The sequence below is a fragment of the Verticillium nonalfalfae genome (assembly GCF_003724135.2).
Source record: "Verticillium nonalfalfae strain VnAa140/NRRL 66861 chromosome Unknown scaffold_23, whole genome shotgun sequence".
NCBI lineage: Eukaryota > Fungi > Ascomycota > Sordariomycetes > Glomerellales > Plectosphaerellaceae > Verticillium > Verticillium nonalfalfae.
Genome location: NW_021167248.1, coordinates 224,466 through 239,780, shown reverse-complemented (window position 1 = coordinate 239,780; position 15,315 = coordinate 224,466). Strand labels below are relative to the sequence as shown.

General features: G+C 52.4%; 5 protein-coding genes across 5 annotated transcripts; 2 read left to right on the top strand and 3 right to left on the bottom strand.

The window, feature by feature from the left end:
• Window positions 1–340: 340 nt before the first annotated feature.
• Window positions 341–1,552, top strand: D7B24_004182 (uncharacterized protein; the record flags this gene model as incomplete). The annotated part of the gene is made up of 1 exon (XM_028638355.1): window positions 341–1,552. The coding sequence occupies one exon, from the start codon at window positions 341–343 to the stop codon at window positions 1,550–1,552; it is 1,212 nt and encodes a 403-aa protein (XP_028496975.1).
• Window positions 1,553–2,309: 757 nt separating this feature from the next.
• Window positions 2,310–3,344, bottom strand: D7B24_004181 (uncharacterized protein; the record flags this gene model as incomplete). Its single annotated transcript, XM_028638354.1, has 1 exon — window positions 2,310–3,344. The coding sequence occupies one exon, from the start codon at window positions 3,342–3,344 to the stop codon at window positions 2,310–2,312; it is 1,035 nt and encodes a 344-aa protein (XP_028496974.1).
• A 5,439-nt stretch (window positions 3,345–8,783) lies between these two features.
• On the top strand, window positions 8,784–9,993 carry D7B24_004180 (uncharacterized protein; the record flags this gene model as incomplete). Its single annotated transcript, XM_028638353.1, has 3 exons — window positions 8,784–8,948; window positions 8,996–9,307; window positions 9,358–9,993. 3 exons carry the CDS (start codon window positions 8,784–8,786, stop codon window positions 9,991–9,993), a joined length of 1,113 nt encoding a protein of 370 aa, XP_028496973.1.
• A 1,925-nt stretch (window positions 9,994–11,918) lies between these two features.
• D7B24_004179 (uncharacterized protein) lies at window positions 11,919–12,791 on the bottom strand (the record flags this gene model as incomplete). The annotated part of the gene is made up of 1 exon (XM_028638352.1): window positions 11,919–12,791. One exon carries the CDS (start codon window positions 12,789–12,791, stop codon window positions 11,919–11,921), a length of 873 nt encoding a protein of 290 aa, XP_028496972.1.
• A 713-nt stretch (window positions 12,792–13,504) lies between these two features.
• RRP3 (ribosomal RNA processing protein) lies at window positions 13,505–15,294 on the bottom strand (the record flags this gene model as incomplete). The annotated part of the gene is made up of 7 exons (XM_028638351.1): window positions 13,505–14,035; window positions 14,087–14,316; window positions 14,368–14,422; window positions 14,479–14,516; window positions 14,569–14,614; window positions 14,674–15,036; window positions 15,094–15,294. 7 exons carry the CDS (start codon window positions 15,292–15,294, stop codon window positions 13,505–13,507), a joined length of 1,464 nt encoding a protein of 487 aa, XP_028496971.1.
• Window positions 15,295–15,315: the final 21 nt, after the last annotated feature.

Sequence of the window (15,315 nt, the reverse complement as noted above, 5' to 3'; positions counted from 1 at the left end):
GATTAATGTTGTAGCGGTGCCAAGGGTCCTCCCGTTTATCACGTGAGCCGACCTTCGGGACTCATGTGACTGTAGCCTCGCTGTGTCCGGCCTCGTGGTGAACCACCAGTCCCCTGTCTGACGTGATGCCATCAAGCCATACTTTCGCCCATTCCACCTGTTGCCATTCTTAACGACGAAGGGTCTCCGACTTGTGGTCCTCATTGGGCACGACCTTCTCGCTAACTTGCTCCCAACCCAATCAACGATATCGTAACGGAGAACCAGTATCTACCGATTCGATCCTTTCTACATCTAGCCAAGGTAGCCATCCTGGGCACGGAGGCATCTGGTTGCGGCCATGTTCAACACGACAAAATCGCTTTCCTCCCTGAAGGGCGTATTCCCTTCCATTCACCAACCTCTACCTCTTTCTCGTACCGAATCTCAGAAGCTCCTCAATGCACTCAAGACGTCCTTTCGATCGAATCTCGATCGCGAACATGGCTGGGGTCCCGATGAACCCACGTCGTCGCCCAACAAATTATCTAGTCCAACAGTATCTGAGCAGTCCGGCATTCATCAACATCACAGACCCACCGACCAACATCTCCGCGCCATCCTCTCGAATCCGCTGTTCAAAAAGGGCATCCGCACAACCCCCCGCGCAGACGCATTACAAAAGGATCCGATGGAAATCTTTGACAAGGCTGTCGCGCGAGGCATGATGAATCGGAAGGCGGCAACAGGGTGCCTTATGGCCAAGCATCACCAGGTTCTTCAGTCAAGTCCATTGTCCATACAAGGTGCCATTATGGAATCGGCAGCTGGTCTACGAGTTCTTGATTGGTTACGGTCTTCCGGCGAGGAGCGAGATGGTGCGTTTCTGGGGGACGCGAGTTTCCTCAAGGCTCTCATGCGATTCCTCGTTGCGGAAGGTCACGAGGCCGTTGTGTGGGCATGGGCAGATCGCTTGGCGAGGCAGGACGGACCGTCAATACCAGAGGACCCTCGCGGCACACACCTCAGTTTCATTCTAACAAGTCTCATCAAGACAAAGGCCAACGGCTCCGATGACAGGAATCTGAACAGTGCTTATGCGACCATCCTGAGGGTCAACGACAGGTGGAAATCGGACAAGAACTTGCCGCAGCTTCTAAGCCATGCTTGGCGGTCACTCTCTTGGTACTCAACAGTCGAAGCCTGGAACAGGCCACGGCCTTCCGAAGCACTATTCGACAACTACGTTGCCCTTGAACCGGCACTACCCCATCCGATGTCCATCGATCGTGCGCATCTCGACCTACATCACCCCACTCACCCAAGCTTTGAGCGCGCACTACACTTCTTCAAAACGGACAAGCTTGTTGTGCCGCCTCAACCGAGCATTGTAGGAGCGAAACGGGCTCCAAACGTTCAGCGATTTGTTGCGCGCATAACATCAATGGGCATGGATACGGCGAAGCATTTAACTGAAATTGGGCGCACTGACGATGCTCAATGGGTGTTGCAGCTTCTCAAATCGAAGCTCTCCGACGAGGCAATGGATTATGAGCGGTGGCGGGTTGTATGAGTATGTCTTCACCACCAAGGACGTAGCTTGCTAAGGTTGCAGGATGTGTTTCTTTTTTACGATGATACCCACGAATTACCAGCGTTTTCTATCTCCACGCTTTGTCTCTACACTTCGTGATCCCCAGTTGCATGTATGACAAATGTCATGACTTGACGCTGTAATCCTCAACTTGGTGCACTCGCACAACTACGAAATTCTTGGCCCTCGCTCTAACATGAAGCAGCCCGTAAAGCAACACCAGTCAAACAACGCCGCGTTAGCATGCCAGGGCAAAGATTTGCAAGGTGACAGCTATGCGGAAGCCATGTGTCTCTCTCACTTGAAGGCGCCGAGAGTGGTTCCTCAGAGCTACTGAGAGGCTCAACTATGTGACGGCGTTGTAGTATCCTCGAGCCCTGCTACACGAGTATGTTTACTCCAGCCTCCGCTCCTGTATGGTTGAACTCAAAGTATGTGCATATCAGAGGGACGGGCAACAGTAATCGAATTGAGATGCAAAGGAAGTCGCCATCAAAGAGCTCAAGGTGTATTGCTATAATCAAATCAAGCAATACTTAATGATAATCGAAGAGGGGTATGCGAAGTTTGACCCCGCGCCATTCGTCAAGGGAATTAACGTCATAAGACGGACAACATAGGAAACCCAATCATCGTGAAGAAATCAAGGCTATCTCGCAGCTACTGGTGCTAGTGCTATCGCCGCCGCCGTCGCTTATATGTGCATGTAACAACTCACTCCGATAGTTGTAAAAGATCAAGGTTTGGGCACAACGTGAACGACAATCTTGCCAAATGGCGTCTGGCCGTGCTCGCCCTTGAGCTTGAGGTAGGCTTTGGGGACTTCATCAAACTCAAAAGTAGAGTCAATGATGGTCTTCAACTTGCCTTGAGCTATCCAGTCGGAGATCTGCTGAAGGTCGTCGTGGTCATTCTTGACGAGGAAAGTTTGGAACTTGCGCTTGCCGCCGCCAAGGAACTTTGGTAAGAGCAGGGACTGGGAGAGTCGACGCGCGCCGTCCAGAGTCATGGCACCGCCAACATGAACATACTGGCCCTTGGAGACAAGGAAAGTATCGGACTCGGTGTAAAGGTCGGCGGGAGAGTTGCCGACATTGTCGACGCAAAGCTTGTAAACTTGGCCGCGTTCCTTAAGGATTTGGGTAACGTCGCATGAGGTGTAATCGATAGTCTCGTCGGCACCAAGCTCTTTGCAGAGCGCTGCCTTGTCGGCGGAGCAGGAGACGGTGACGAAACAGCCGAGAGCTTTGGCAATCTGGATACCAAATGTTCCTGTGCCACCGGAGCCGCCGTTGATGAAGATCTTGTCGCCCTTCTTTACATGAGGACAAATGGTCTGATAGGCTGTCAAGGCAGCCGTGGGGGCTCCAGCAGCGACGTCAATGTCGACGCTGGTGGGGACCTTGGCCACATCCTCGTATGATGCGACGATAAACTCGGCGAGAGAGCCCTCGGAGCCGGACGGCTCAAGGCGTCCCAGAACCAAATCACTGGGACGGATGTCGCCGATCGTCTTGCCCACGGCAACAACACGACCGCAGAAGTCCATGCCTGCAGTCTTGGGGAACTCAACCATGGCGTGCGCAAAGACTCCGAGTTCGGGGACCTTGTAATCTGCAGGGTTGATACCAGCACTGAGGACCTGAATGAAGAGCTGGTCGGTCTCGAGACCAATGGGGAGGCGGGGGAGATCATCGTGGAGCTTCAGGTTCTTCTCGAAGTGGCCAGGCGAGGACAACTGCCAGGCCTTCATTTGCTGACTGGGCGGCATGGCGATGATGGGGCTTGGTGGTCGTATTGGAGGTTGTGTGGCGGTGGTGTATGGGCGGGAGAGGAAAGCGGTAGCCGTTGTCAAGTCGGACTGGAAGCTCGATGGTGATGGGAGGAGAAGGAAAATAAGGATTAAAGTAAGGTAGAAGAGGGGTAGCGGTAGCTCTCAGCCAGGACCGAGCTGTAGTGTAGATGTGGATGATGCGGGGGCGGGGGGGGTTCAAAAGGTAGGGCAGGGCAAAGCGGGTAAGGGTGATGAGAGACCTTTCGCGCCAGTAATGATGTATTCGGGGGAAAGTCGTCACTCGTGCCTAAGCGTTCTTCGTTGTTGGGCAGGGCATGCTATGGTGGTGGGTACGGTTGATCTTTTCGCTTGAGGTGGCGGTTAGAGTAGATGGACGAAACGAGGTTCAAGGCCAACACGTCAAGGGTGAGCGCTGACAATGAGAATTGGAATCGAGGGCCCAAAGCACGGCGGATGTGATTTTTCGTGGTAGATCGTCAAGTATTCCGGTTTCTGCGCGAAACAGTGGTCTAATGAGGTACTCGGCAGGGTGAGGCGCTTCGTGACGGTAGCAGTAGTGGCGCGAATGTGAGGTCACACTTGCTCTGATGCCACGATGGATGATGGAGCTGGCGGCCTCCCGGAGAGGAGAGGGGCGAGGTAAGGTCCCGACACGGTACTTGGACCAACGAATAATTTTCTTTCGCTCAAACGCAGAAATGGCAGCTGCGGGATGGAGGGGTCCAGCTGCGGGACGGAGACGGCGATTGGAAGCGTTGTAGCTTGAGAGGGACATCCAAGCTCCAAGCAGCCAATGCACAATGAAGGTGATGGTGACCAGGGTAATAGGTGTGGAGGGGCTGGCAAACCCACCAGCCCACCATCAGGGGTTCAAGATACCTAGGTGGGTCGACTGCAGCTGAGGGGCAGGCACTGGAATGCTCTGGGTTACCTACCGTGCTTTTGCAGATACTTACCTACGTCACCCCGCAGGTACTCAGCCCAGGTCCCGGCGCGGCTTAACTTAACATCCGGGAACTGTACATGTAGCTTTCCGGGCACGTAGAGCAATCGGGTTTCCTACAGGACGTTTGCCAGCTACATGCCCAGGTTAGATCGGTACGCGACACACTGGTAGTTTTCGTGGTATCTTCTAGCTCTCTCTCGTGTCGCATGCTCTATTCCTGATGCACTGAATGCACCCTGATTTCCCGACCGTAGCTGTCCGTGAGTGGTGGCAGACAGGCGCTAGGCCCCAGGAACGACGTGTCAATCAATCACATGGCGCCCAGAGCACTGCAGTGGCCTTGCCAAGGTCGTTATCAGCCGACATCCGGCTGCGCCAGTCGTAACATGGCCACTACAAGTGACCGCCGAAACAGCCACTTTGCCCATTGTCGTCTGAGTTATTGGGGGTCACAGCACTCGCACGGGCAAACGGTCTTGGAAGGTGACGTGGACTTGGACCTAGAATCCTCGTTTGTCATACAAGCACTATTTTTCGCCGGCAACAGCCTTGAACGCATAAGACTCTCCCAGAAAAACAGGGTGAAAATTTTCGACGAGATCCAGCGACCGTTCTAGAGCTGCGAATTCAGTGGGTTCGGGAGAGCCAAGCCGGCCGGAAGACCACACTATGTCGACAGGGATGACTCACGACGAGGAAGAACCACGAGTCCGTTTCGTCTCGGCTCCAGTAGAGTTTTATCACCGCCGGCATGCTCCATTGTCCCACTGCTCATGCTATGTTGGTCTTGTTCTCGTTAGACAGCTGCCGGGCGAGCTTGGGCCCTGCAATCATCATGGTCGAGGAGCACCTGGACCGAACACTATCATTCCAATTCCAGGAACTGCGAACCGGCCACCGCGTCCAAGCGACCCCACTAAACAGACTCAATTGGCCCGACCACCTCAGCCCTGTCGACACGTTCCCCGCTGGTCTCGCTTGGAAGTGTAATCAGTGAGCATGTCTCTCATGCCCAGCGTGTACGGTTACTTAGGCTCTGTTCGCCATCCAACCTGAAAAAGCAACTCCTCACAACGCAGTGGTGAAATAATGCGTGACAAACTTACTGAATTGCCAAGCTTGAGGGCATCAACAACATCGTCATGGTCGTGCCAAGAGCTCTGTTCTGCTGGGGTGTCGAAAACAAACCTGGACCCCCTTCCCGTACTGCGCCTGAGAGTGCATGTCGTAAAATCTCTACTTTCACTTCCTCTGAAGAGTGCACTTGAACCCCTAGGATGCACCGATTTTCTTTCGTTTCCGGGCCCACCTGCAACTTTACGTACTCGTTGAAACGTGCTACAGAATTATCTAGGACTTTCCCAAGTGTGTCATTGGCTTCGAGGCACGACGCCAAAACCGTGTTCGTCTCCTATCCGTCACTGCCCGGCTCGTCAATACCGGTGGAAGCCGCGGCCACCGAAGCCCCCCTCTGGTCTCCTTGCACGACGAAGAAACAGGACATCCCGACGGCCGCTACAGTGCCACACAAAAGACCTTTTGAGGTGGAGAAGCTGGCCCGGTATGTCGGTCCAAATTTGGGCTGGTGAATTTGAGGCCCCTGTTTCGGGCAATGGTATAGCACACCATGCAGGGTGGCCTAGTGCGTCCAGGTCACCCAATTCATGGCTCCAGCTCTGTCAGATGTCCGGCCTCAGGGCAGCGGACCTTACGACGATACCCATCAGTTGACAGGACGCCTGCGTACGTCAGCCCGTTCTGCACGTCAATTGACCCGCGAGAATTTTCAGGGTCATATGTCTTCTACTCACGTTGGTAATGCCGATCGCCAAGCCGGCCGATGTTGTGCCCCTCGCTGCGCGGATCCGCTATGTGTGCGTCGATCAGCCAGGTCATTACACTTTCGGAGCTTGGCCGAGTCATCGGCGCATAGCCCCAGTCACATGGCTACAGAGAGCGCGAGGCGGACGGGACAACGGGGGGTTCAAAGGGTTCAGTTCATACCTGGCCAAATTATCGGGGAAAAGCTTTGCGACGCCGCCGTTGCGACTATGACAAAGACGTACTTTAAACCACTAGATGCAAAACCGTGACGAGGAGAATATAGCATACTATCTGCGTCATTTCGACGCTGAGTCCAGCCATCCGCGGACTCGGCTTCCTACGATGATTGAGATACGCCAGCGACATCAGAATGATGGAGACGAGAGTGAAAGGAGGTTGATCACCTGCAGCATGAGCGAAGCGCTCGACAACACAGACGCGGATACACAACAAACTACCATGGTCGTGACTTGCGAAACGGCTGTGTTGGAGAGGCTCAGTTCTTCAATCACGGTCGGCAATACGAATGAGATGCCCCAGCCGCCCATAGCGTGGGTGATCCAGATCATCAGGAACGGCACGAACGTGGGGTCCCTGAGAAGCTCATTTATCTGCTCCATGTTGAGTGATTTCTCTCTCAGCGATGGCGCCTGCTCTGGCAGGTTGGGCAAGTTGGCTGCCCGCTCGTCTTCATCTAGACAAGCCACGGTCTCTAGGTCTATGGTCCGTCAGTATAGTCGAACAACGAGGTGCCGAAATACCGAGACGAACAGTTTGGCAGGCGGAAAGGGGTATGGATTCCACGAAGTATGGCTGGGACACCCTCCAAGATAAAGAGTTGTTGTGTGTGAGTCAAAAGGTTGCGACGGAAGCGCGTGCCCTCGAATATTTACCCACCGCCAACCAGCAAGCCCACCGATGCCGTTCATGAAGGATATGCCGTACGCTGCAGGGAGATTAGCCGTTTATACGCAACCAAATTGCATTTGATGTGCCCAAAAGGCTGCTGACAGTGCGAGAGAACATGCCGCAAACATAGGGGAATGTTTACTGCGGCGTCAACACAAACAATTCAATCACCAGACTTTACTCAGCTTACGATCCGCAACGGCAAATCATGCGCTGGGTACCAGAAACTTAGATGGTATCTTTCCAAGCCCTCTGGACAGCGTAAAACCGTATGTTATGGGACTGAACTTGCCGCACTCCTGGGTAGAAGCCTGCCTCTGCAAGTCCTAGGAAGAACCGACGAGCCAGAATGCCAGAGTACTTTTGTGATGCGCTCTGACAAATCAACATGATACCCTTAAAATATTGATGGTAGCCAGTATCTTCGTCGTTGGGACTTGGGAAACTGAGAAAGATGTGCCCGGGTGACCACAATTCATCTCAACCAGATGGAAGGGTATAATTGCTTTGAGTGCCAGCATCGCAACTGGTTCAAAAAGCAGGTAAGAGAAGTAAAATATTCTAAGTACCCAGGCCCACCGCAAGCTTGACACGTCACCCAGCTGTTTCCGCGTGCCAGTTTCTTACTTCAAGTTGATTATAGCTGCATTGCTCATGTTGTTGAAGTGAATTCTCGTGATCAGATACACGAAAGCTTACCATAAAAGCAGCCTCCTATAAACCTTTTGTTGGGCTTCTCTCAATAGCGGCCTGCCGTTGCCAGTAAATGAAGAAACACCGGCTAACAGTGGAAAGAGCTCGTTGACGCCCACGTCATCTCCAATCGTCATCCAGCTTTGTTGGGTCTGAAAATATGTAAAGATGAGTACTGATAGCAGAAAACATATCTGGAGTTGAGATATATCAGAAGGATTGGGATGGATATGGTTAAACAGTCATGGTGTTCAACCTTTGTTGTCGGAGTTACGCTGACTTTTCAATGATGAGACATCACCACTACGACACTGATTGGGGCGACTTACAGTGGGGCCATTTGCATTTCTAGAACCTGGCAGAAGTCATAATTGCTGCTCAGTGGTTAACAATGTTGGGAACTTCGTCTTGGCAATCAAACCATCTTCCAATTCCGCTGTCAGAGACCCCACCTAAAGAATCAGTTTCCAACTCACCGTGGTCTACATAGCGATTCTTTCCCTGGGTAGTGTTGGGCGCTAGGTGATCTCCCTGTACTGTCCACCAAAATGACTGTCTGCCGTAGTGGTGTTTGTGGCATGCACAGTGTAACACCTTACTTAAGAAGCACCTTCGAAGGCCACTCGCTGTGGAAGCCAATCGTAGTTCGCAAGAAGTTCTCGCATTAGAATCATCCCTGTGGACCATCTATCCAGCCTCAGAACTGTCAAAGCCTTATAAGTCGGTCCATTGAAATACGTATTTCAGGTGCCTGGTCTTGAATATAGGGTTTGGTGTATTTTCTGAGGTGCTGTCAAAAAAGGTGGTCTGGTGCGGGGAACCGCAATCGATCGTCATGTTGGAGATGAATGGCGTGCCCAGCCGATCCCGCTCGCCTGGGCTGCCGCTTGCCATCATCGTCATGCTCGGGGTCGTGGTATAACATGCGGGGTGAGCCCGATGCTGAAAAGATACATTATAATATTCGACCAAGAAGACGCGCACTGCAAGTCGAACCTTTAAACCCTTCTACATACTCCTCATCTTGTGCAAAATTCCTCGATATGTCCTCGCCTGTCAACTCAAATGGTACTCTTGGCCTTCCGGAATGGAAACGACCAGAAAAGACAAAGATTGAACTGCCCTGGGCTGATATCAAGACCATCGATTTGCAGAAGTTCGGCCTGCTTGGCGGCAAACAACAACTCGCGGAGGAACTGCGAGACGCTGTGAGCAGCCATTTCATATCTCCTTCGAGTTGTTACTGACAGAGTAGGTCCATTCAACAGGATTCTTCAGCTTAATTAACACAGGCTTCAGCCCAGAGGAGGTTCAAAGGCAATACGACATTGGTAAGAACTTTTTCGGCCTTGAAACAGTCGATAAAGGACAACCTCAATACCGGTGTGACTTTTCGCAAGGCAACTACTTTGGTTGGCGTGCTGCACACGAAAAGACAATCATGGGAACCGACATCCTAGACAATGTCGAATCTGTGAACATAGCCAAGTTCATCACAAAATATGCCAAAGAACCATTACACCCATTCTTCCATCCGTTCAAACCCGAGATTGAGAGCTTTTCGAGGGTAAGTTCTGCCACAAAAGTTTAAGGTTCACCATTGACATCCAGACTCAGAAGTCTCTCGACTTGGCCAGCAAGGTCTTGACTCTCTTTTCGATCATCCTTGAGTTGCCCGAGGATTATTTCTCTTCCCGCCATGCTTACGAATCGCCCAGTGAAGACCATTTGCGGTACATGACTTATCATCCTCGGCCCCTTGAAGATGATGTCCGTGTTCAGAACACCTGGTCGCGAGCCCACACTGACTTTGGCTCTTTGACACTTTTATGGAGTCAGGACGTTGCGGGCCTACAAATCAAGACCGCATCTGGTGAATGGCGATATGTGCCGCCTGTTGACAACGGCATAGTATGCAATGTCGGCGACACGCTCGACTTCTGGTCTGCCGGATACCTCAAATCAACAACACATCGGGTCATTCGTCCGCCTGAAGACCAGGCGCATCTCCATCGCCAAGGTCTTTTCTACTTCGTACGCCCGGGAGACGACGTTGACATTAAACCAGCACCATCGCCACTGTTGAAGAGGCTGGGTTTAATTGAGGATGACTACAAAGTCAGTGCACCAGTCACAGGTCTCCAATATGTTAGAGAGAGAGTGAAAAATTATCACAATCACAATGATTATGCAGATATGAAAGGACAAAGGTTCCGCGTGGGAGACTTGGAAATTGAAGACGAAGCAGCATGACGATCATAGGAAGTCGGGATACTGGAAGGACACAACATAGCGATTGGTCATTGCTAGATTGAGTGTATTGCCTCGAAGAAATCAGAATAGCAGCTCAGGGATGTCTTCCCTCCTTTCCCATTCAGTCCAATCGCAAATTATGTTGGGCAGTTGCTGCCACACAGCGCCCTTTTCTTTTCTTCTGGCAGCGAAATAAGCCAAAGAACCATAAGAGTCCTATCAAACAACATTCTCACGGTAATTATAATCGCACCATGGCTGAGAAGTCACCGGAACAAGTTGTGGTGTGCTGAAGTCATCAGTATGACAACTCTCAACGGTGGTCGACCGGGTCATGGACAAGAAAACAAATAGCTGGCCATGGAATTTATTTACATGAAGCGTAGTGATTTCCAGCCCATTGTATAACGGAACAGCTTCATAAATCTTTACATGCAGCTGCAGAAGTGCATGCTGAGAATAGGGTTTTGTTGCTTCGTTCGGCGTTGGGTTAAGAGTGCTGAAATTGATCAGGGTCAGTTCCGTTGTTTTCAAACACGGCACGCGGTACTCGTGGGAGCAACAGACTATTCCATTCACCGGGACTGAGAGGGGAACAGCAGAATTGTTAAAGGTACAAGCATTACGATATTCACTCTATCCACAACGAACGGAAGCCTTAAATACTGGGCAATCTACCATGTGTTTCCATTCCCCTTTGCAAGCTCATGCACTTCATAAAGGAAAACTCAAGAGACCCCGAGAGAAATATCGAGCCAGTCCACAAGCAAGAAGAAAAAACCGACCTTGAAACTTTACACTGACGAATTCCTTCCGCCAATATGCCCACCTACTCCGCAATGAAATGGACATGCTGCCAATGCCAGCGACGTGCTTATAACACACAGCACTTCACGATGGAAAAGCCCCCAACGTGCCGCGCCACGGTCAAGCTTCCCTGCGGACACGAACAATGCGGCGATTGTACGAAAAAGAAAGGTCTTTGGACCTGTTGCCAGTGTAATCGCCGAACCAACAAAGCTTTGAATCCCACCTGTAGCGCCTTGGTTCAACCCAAGGTGGCCGTGCTCTGTGGGCATTTGTGGTGCGCCAACTGCACCCCTTCGGCCCCTGACGTTGGCACAGAGAGGGGCAATCTTCTCCGGGAGATCACCAAATTTCGAAAAGCCACTGAAGACAAGGCTCTCAGGCAGTTTGCCCAAACTGTAGTCCAGCCTCGACGTGTGCGACCCGATGGCCGACATCCACTCCCTGATAGTCGACCTCCTCTGGAGGCTCCTGCAATCCCGAGTTGCCCCAGAAAAGAATTCCTCCCGCCGTGTCTGACTGGTGCGCCCCTGCCCGATATGGCTGAACCTCGACCTAGAGGCCTTCCGACGTACCCAGCTTGTTTTCCATTCGGGCCCCCTTGTATGTGGATCTGCTGCCATTGCCAGTCAGGCGGTAGTCCATGGACGGTTTGTCTCAAATGCGGGCATGGATGGTGTGCTGACCAATGCTTTCCACGCAGAAATCATGAATGATGGATAGGTTAGTCGTGGAGTCATGCTGGTGCTGGCCGTCAAAAAAGATTACTGGTCTATGAAGTAGATTTCTGGCAAGGTTCAGAAGGACAGAGTATGAGTGATGTTGTTGCATGACTTCTTTCGAGATAGTCGGGGGTGCTGCAAGGTAAGTCAGGTAGATTCAGCTCTCAAGAGGAAATTAGGATGAGATAACTGTGAGCTGGATGATAGGCGAACTGCAGGTTCCCTAGCGATAAGCGCCTCCAATTGTCATACGCCTCATTGCTGATTGTGACGATGTAGTAGGAAGAAGTACAGTGGTGAGTGATGCATGGTCCGCCAGTCTGTTGCATAAGGCATGAGTGCCAATCGCTCACAAAGCATGATCCCGACATGGCGCGGTGTCCCAATCTGGGCTAATCAAAAAAGACAGCACATTCCAATGGTTCCAGCCAGCAGCATGAGAGACGCCGTGTGACGTCCGGCGGCGCTAGGTGTCTCTGTCGGCGCGCTCGCCTCATCGGCTCCCGTTGTGGTGAGAATCGTCGTAGCCGCCCCGGAGCTGGGAGTTGCCGTTCCCGAGGTAGCAGCAGAAGTTTTGATGGAAGACGGCGCAGCTGAGATCGAAGCCGTATCGTCATCGTCATCACCCTCATCATCGCCGTCATCTTCCGAAGGCACCTCATCAGCACCAGGGAGAGAGTCCCATGCAGGGTAGTCAACGCCAGGGCACTCGGCAGTGCACTCGTATGTCTTCTTGTATGCGGACTCGTCCTCCTTATTGTCGGGATAAAACTGAACCATGCAATCCCTGGCGCAAGCATATGCCTCGCAGGGAATGGTGTCCGAGTCACCGATGTTGAATCCTTCCAGCTCAGGCTTGCTCCATTCGCCTTCGCCACCGTTGAGAGTAAATTCGTTGCTGTACTGGAAGCCAGACGGACCGTCGAGACTCGGGTCTTCATTGAACTCCATGACGGAGATCATGACGTCGCTGCCATCGGGAACGACAGATGGCGGTATTGTCACCTTCACGCTCGTTTCGTCGATGGCCGTGGCGTTGACGAGGTAACAGGCGGGACCGGTGCCCCAGCCAGGAGGCGTTGTGGCGAGGTAGACACGGAACTTCTCGAAGCCAGCGTCGAAAGAGTCCGAGTCCGCGAGGTCGTTAACGATGGAGACCTCGACCTCCTTGCCTGCCTCGACAGTAGGCGCGATCCTAATCGAGGTGAATGCTACAACATTTGAAGCTGCAGTCAGGGCGATGGCCAGCTTGGTGTAAGAAGCAACCATGATGAATGAGTGTCGTGAAAAGAACGTAGAAGTGACAGCGCAGATGCGATTATGAAAGCCGCGAACGAGTGGCAAACGATCTGAATGAAGATCAAAAATCAAAAGAAGGAAGTCGACTGAATCTGCTACCATTTCAATCATCGGTTAAGTCTGGGATTTAAAGCTGACCATGGGCGCCCTGGTTAGAACCAGACCGGCAATAACGGCGTAGCTAATGAAAAGGGGCCCAAACCTGTCTGTTCTAGAGCGGCGCCATCGAATCCTTCGGCGGTGATTGCTGAGGTTTGCCCACACAACCCCTGTAGGTCTGCCCGAGCGGCAAAAAGGAAATCGGATAGCTTATTGGCCTTCCACAGGGACCAGAAATTGTTCACTGGAGCAAAGCCCCCGTACCAGCCTACGGTACAATCCGTACCTGTTCTTTTTACAGGTGTTTGTTGTTGAGTCGACGAGCTAAAAGAGCAGGCGCCTTCGTCATGACAATCATGGTGATCGTGGTCATGAAAGGAATGAATTACTATAGCTGCCTCTTTAGTATCAGGCATTATTTCGCGACCAAGATTGATCCTGAAAGGCTGACTGATCGATGCGGAGCTAAATAGCATGTGGAAGTTCGACCTTCACATCGTTTCCTTCGAATCATTTGATTGAGGAAACAACCAACACCGTCTCCTAACGCCGAGTCAGGCCGTAAAAGCCCCTACCCCCACCCCTCAGCCCTCGTCGGCATCCATGCCATCGTGCCTCCTTTTCGAATCACCAACAAATTTGCCCTTCAAAACGGCTCCCTTCTTGCCGCGGTTCTCCATTAGGTGCTTCATCTCAATCCTCGCGTGCCTCTGTGCCTCCTCGACGCGTGCCTGGAACACCATGACTTCTTCCTTCTCCGTAGGAAACTCGTCAAGCTTCTTCCCCATGGACGCCTCAATGCGAAGCCAAATCTCGAGATCGTACTGCGTGACGAGACTGAGCGCGCGACCCGACTTGCCAGCACGAGCGGTACGACCGACACGATGAATATAAGTTTTACTATCCTGAGGAAGGTCGTAGTTGATGACGACATCAACATTGGGAATATCGAGACCACGAGCGGCGACGTCAGTAGCGACAAGGATGTCGCGAGAGCCAGCGCGGAACTTATTTAGGGCTCCAAGACGCGCAGATTGAGACAGCTGGCCATGTAGGGGAAGAGCGGAGAATCCTAGGGTTCGAAGAAGGATGGCAAGGCGCTGTGTGTCGTGAACCTTGTAGTCATTAGCGGGGTTCTACCTTGAGCAACAGGCCAGAGCACATACTGTACGGAGGAAGACAATCGTGGTCTGCCCGATGAAGGAGTTGATGAGATGAACGCAGTAGACATCTTTCAGCGCATGTGGGATAAAAAGAAAGTTCTGCAGCAGCGTCGAAACGACCTGGTATCCATTGGACTGAACCGAGACACGGGCAGGATCCTTCAGACTGGCACGCTGGAGAGACTCAACCTTGGAGCTCATTGTCGCGGAGAACAGGTAAGTGTGGCGTTCGCCTAAGCTACGGTCAGTCACAAGATACCACCGATGGAGAAAACACCACTTACGAGGAATGAACTTAAGGATCTTGTCGATTGAGGGGCCAAAGTCCATGTCGAGCAACTGAGAATACGAGTGAGCATTCGAGGACGGCGGTCGTAGAGAGGGATTGAACCTACACGATCCGCTTCATCGAGTACGAGATACTTGAGCGAGCCTGCATCGCATGTCAGACAATTACTTTGCAGCTGCAGAGCAGAAAGACTTACGAAGAGAAAACCCCTTAGTCTTCTCGAGATGATCCAGCAATCGACCCTGAGTCACGTTAGCATGGGAAACGAACGAGAGAGATCACCCGGCCAAGAGATGCATACCGGCGTCGCAACGACAACATGAGGTTTCTTTCCCAGCGCGATGGCCTGCTGCACCATGTCCAGACCACCGACGATGACGGCGCATCGCAGGTTGATCAGGGAGCCGAGGGCCTCGAAGGTCTGCGCAATCTGGGCCGCCAGCTCGCGAGTCGGGGCCATGACAACGGCGAAGAGGCCGGACGGCTTTTCGAGAAGGGCTTGTAGTACAGGCAGTGCGAAAGCAGCCGTCTTTCCCGAGCCTGTCTCCGCGAGGCCAATGACATCGCGGCCGGCGAGAGCGAGAGGGATGCTCTTCTCCTGGATGGGGGTCGGGTGCTTGTAGCCGAGAGCTTCGGTGGCTTCGACGAGAGATTCGACGACACCCTGGGCCCAGAATTAGCAAGTTGCGATTGATTGTTCTTCTGATCAGTCAGAGCGTACCAGGTCCGCGAAGCTCTTCTTGGCTACTGGTGCGTCATCTTGGTTCGCCGCCGCCTCGTCAGTCGTTGAGGTAGGCGGGGCGGGCTCGGGCGATTGTTCTTTTGTCGGCGCGGGCTTGGAAATGGCAGCAGCAGGCTCAACAGCAGCAGCCGCCGCGCCGTGCTTGATTTTTCGCCGCTTCTGTGAGTGAGCGTCGGTCATGTTGGGTGGTTATATCCTAAC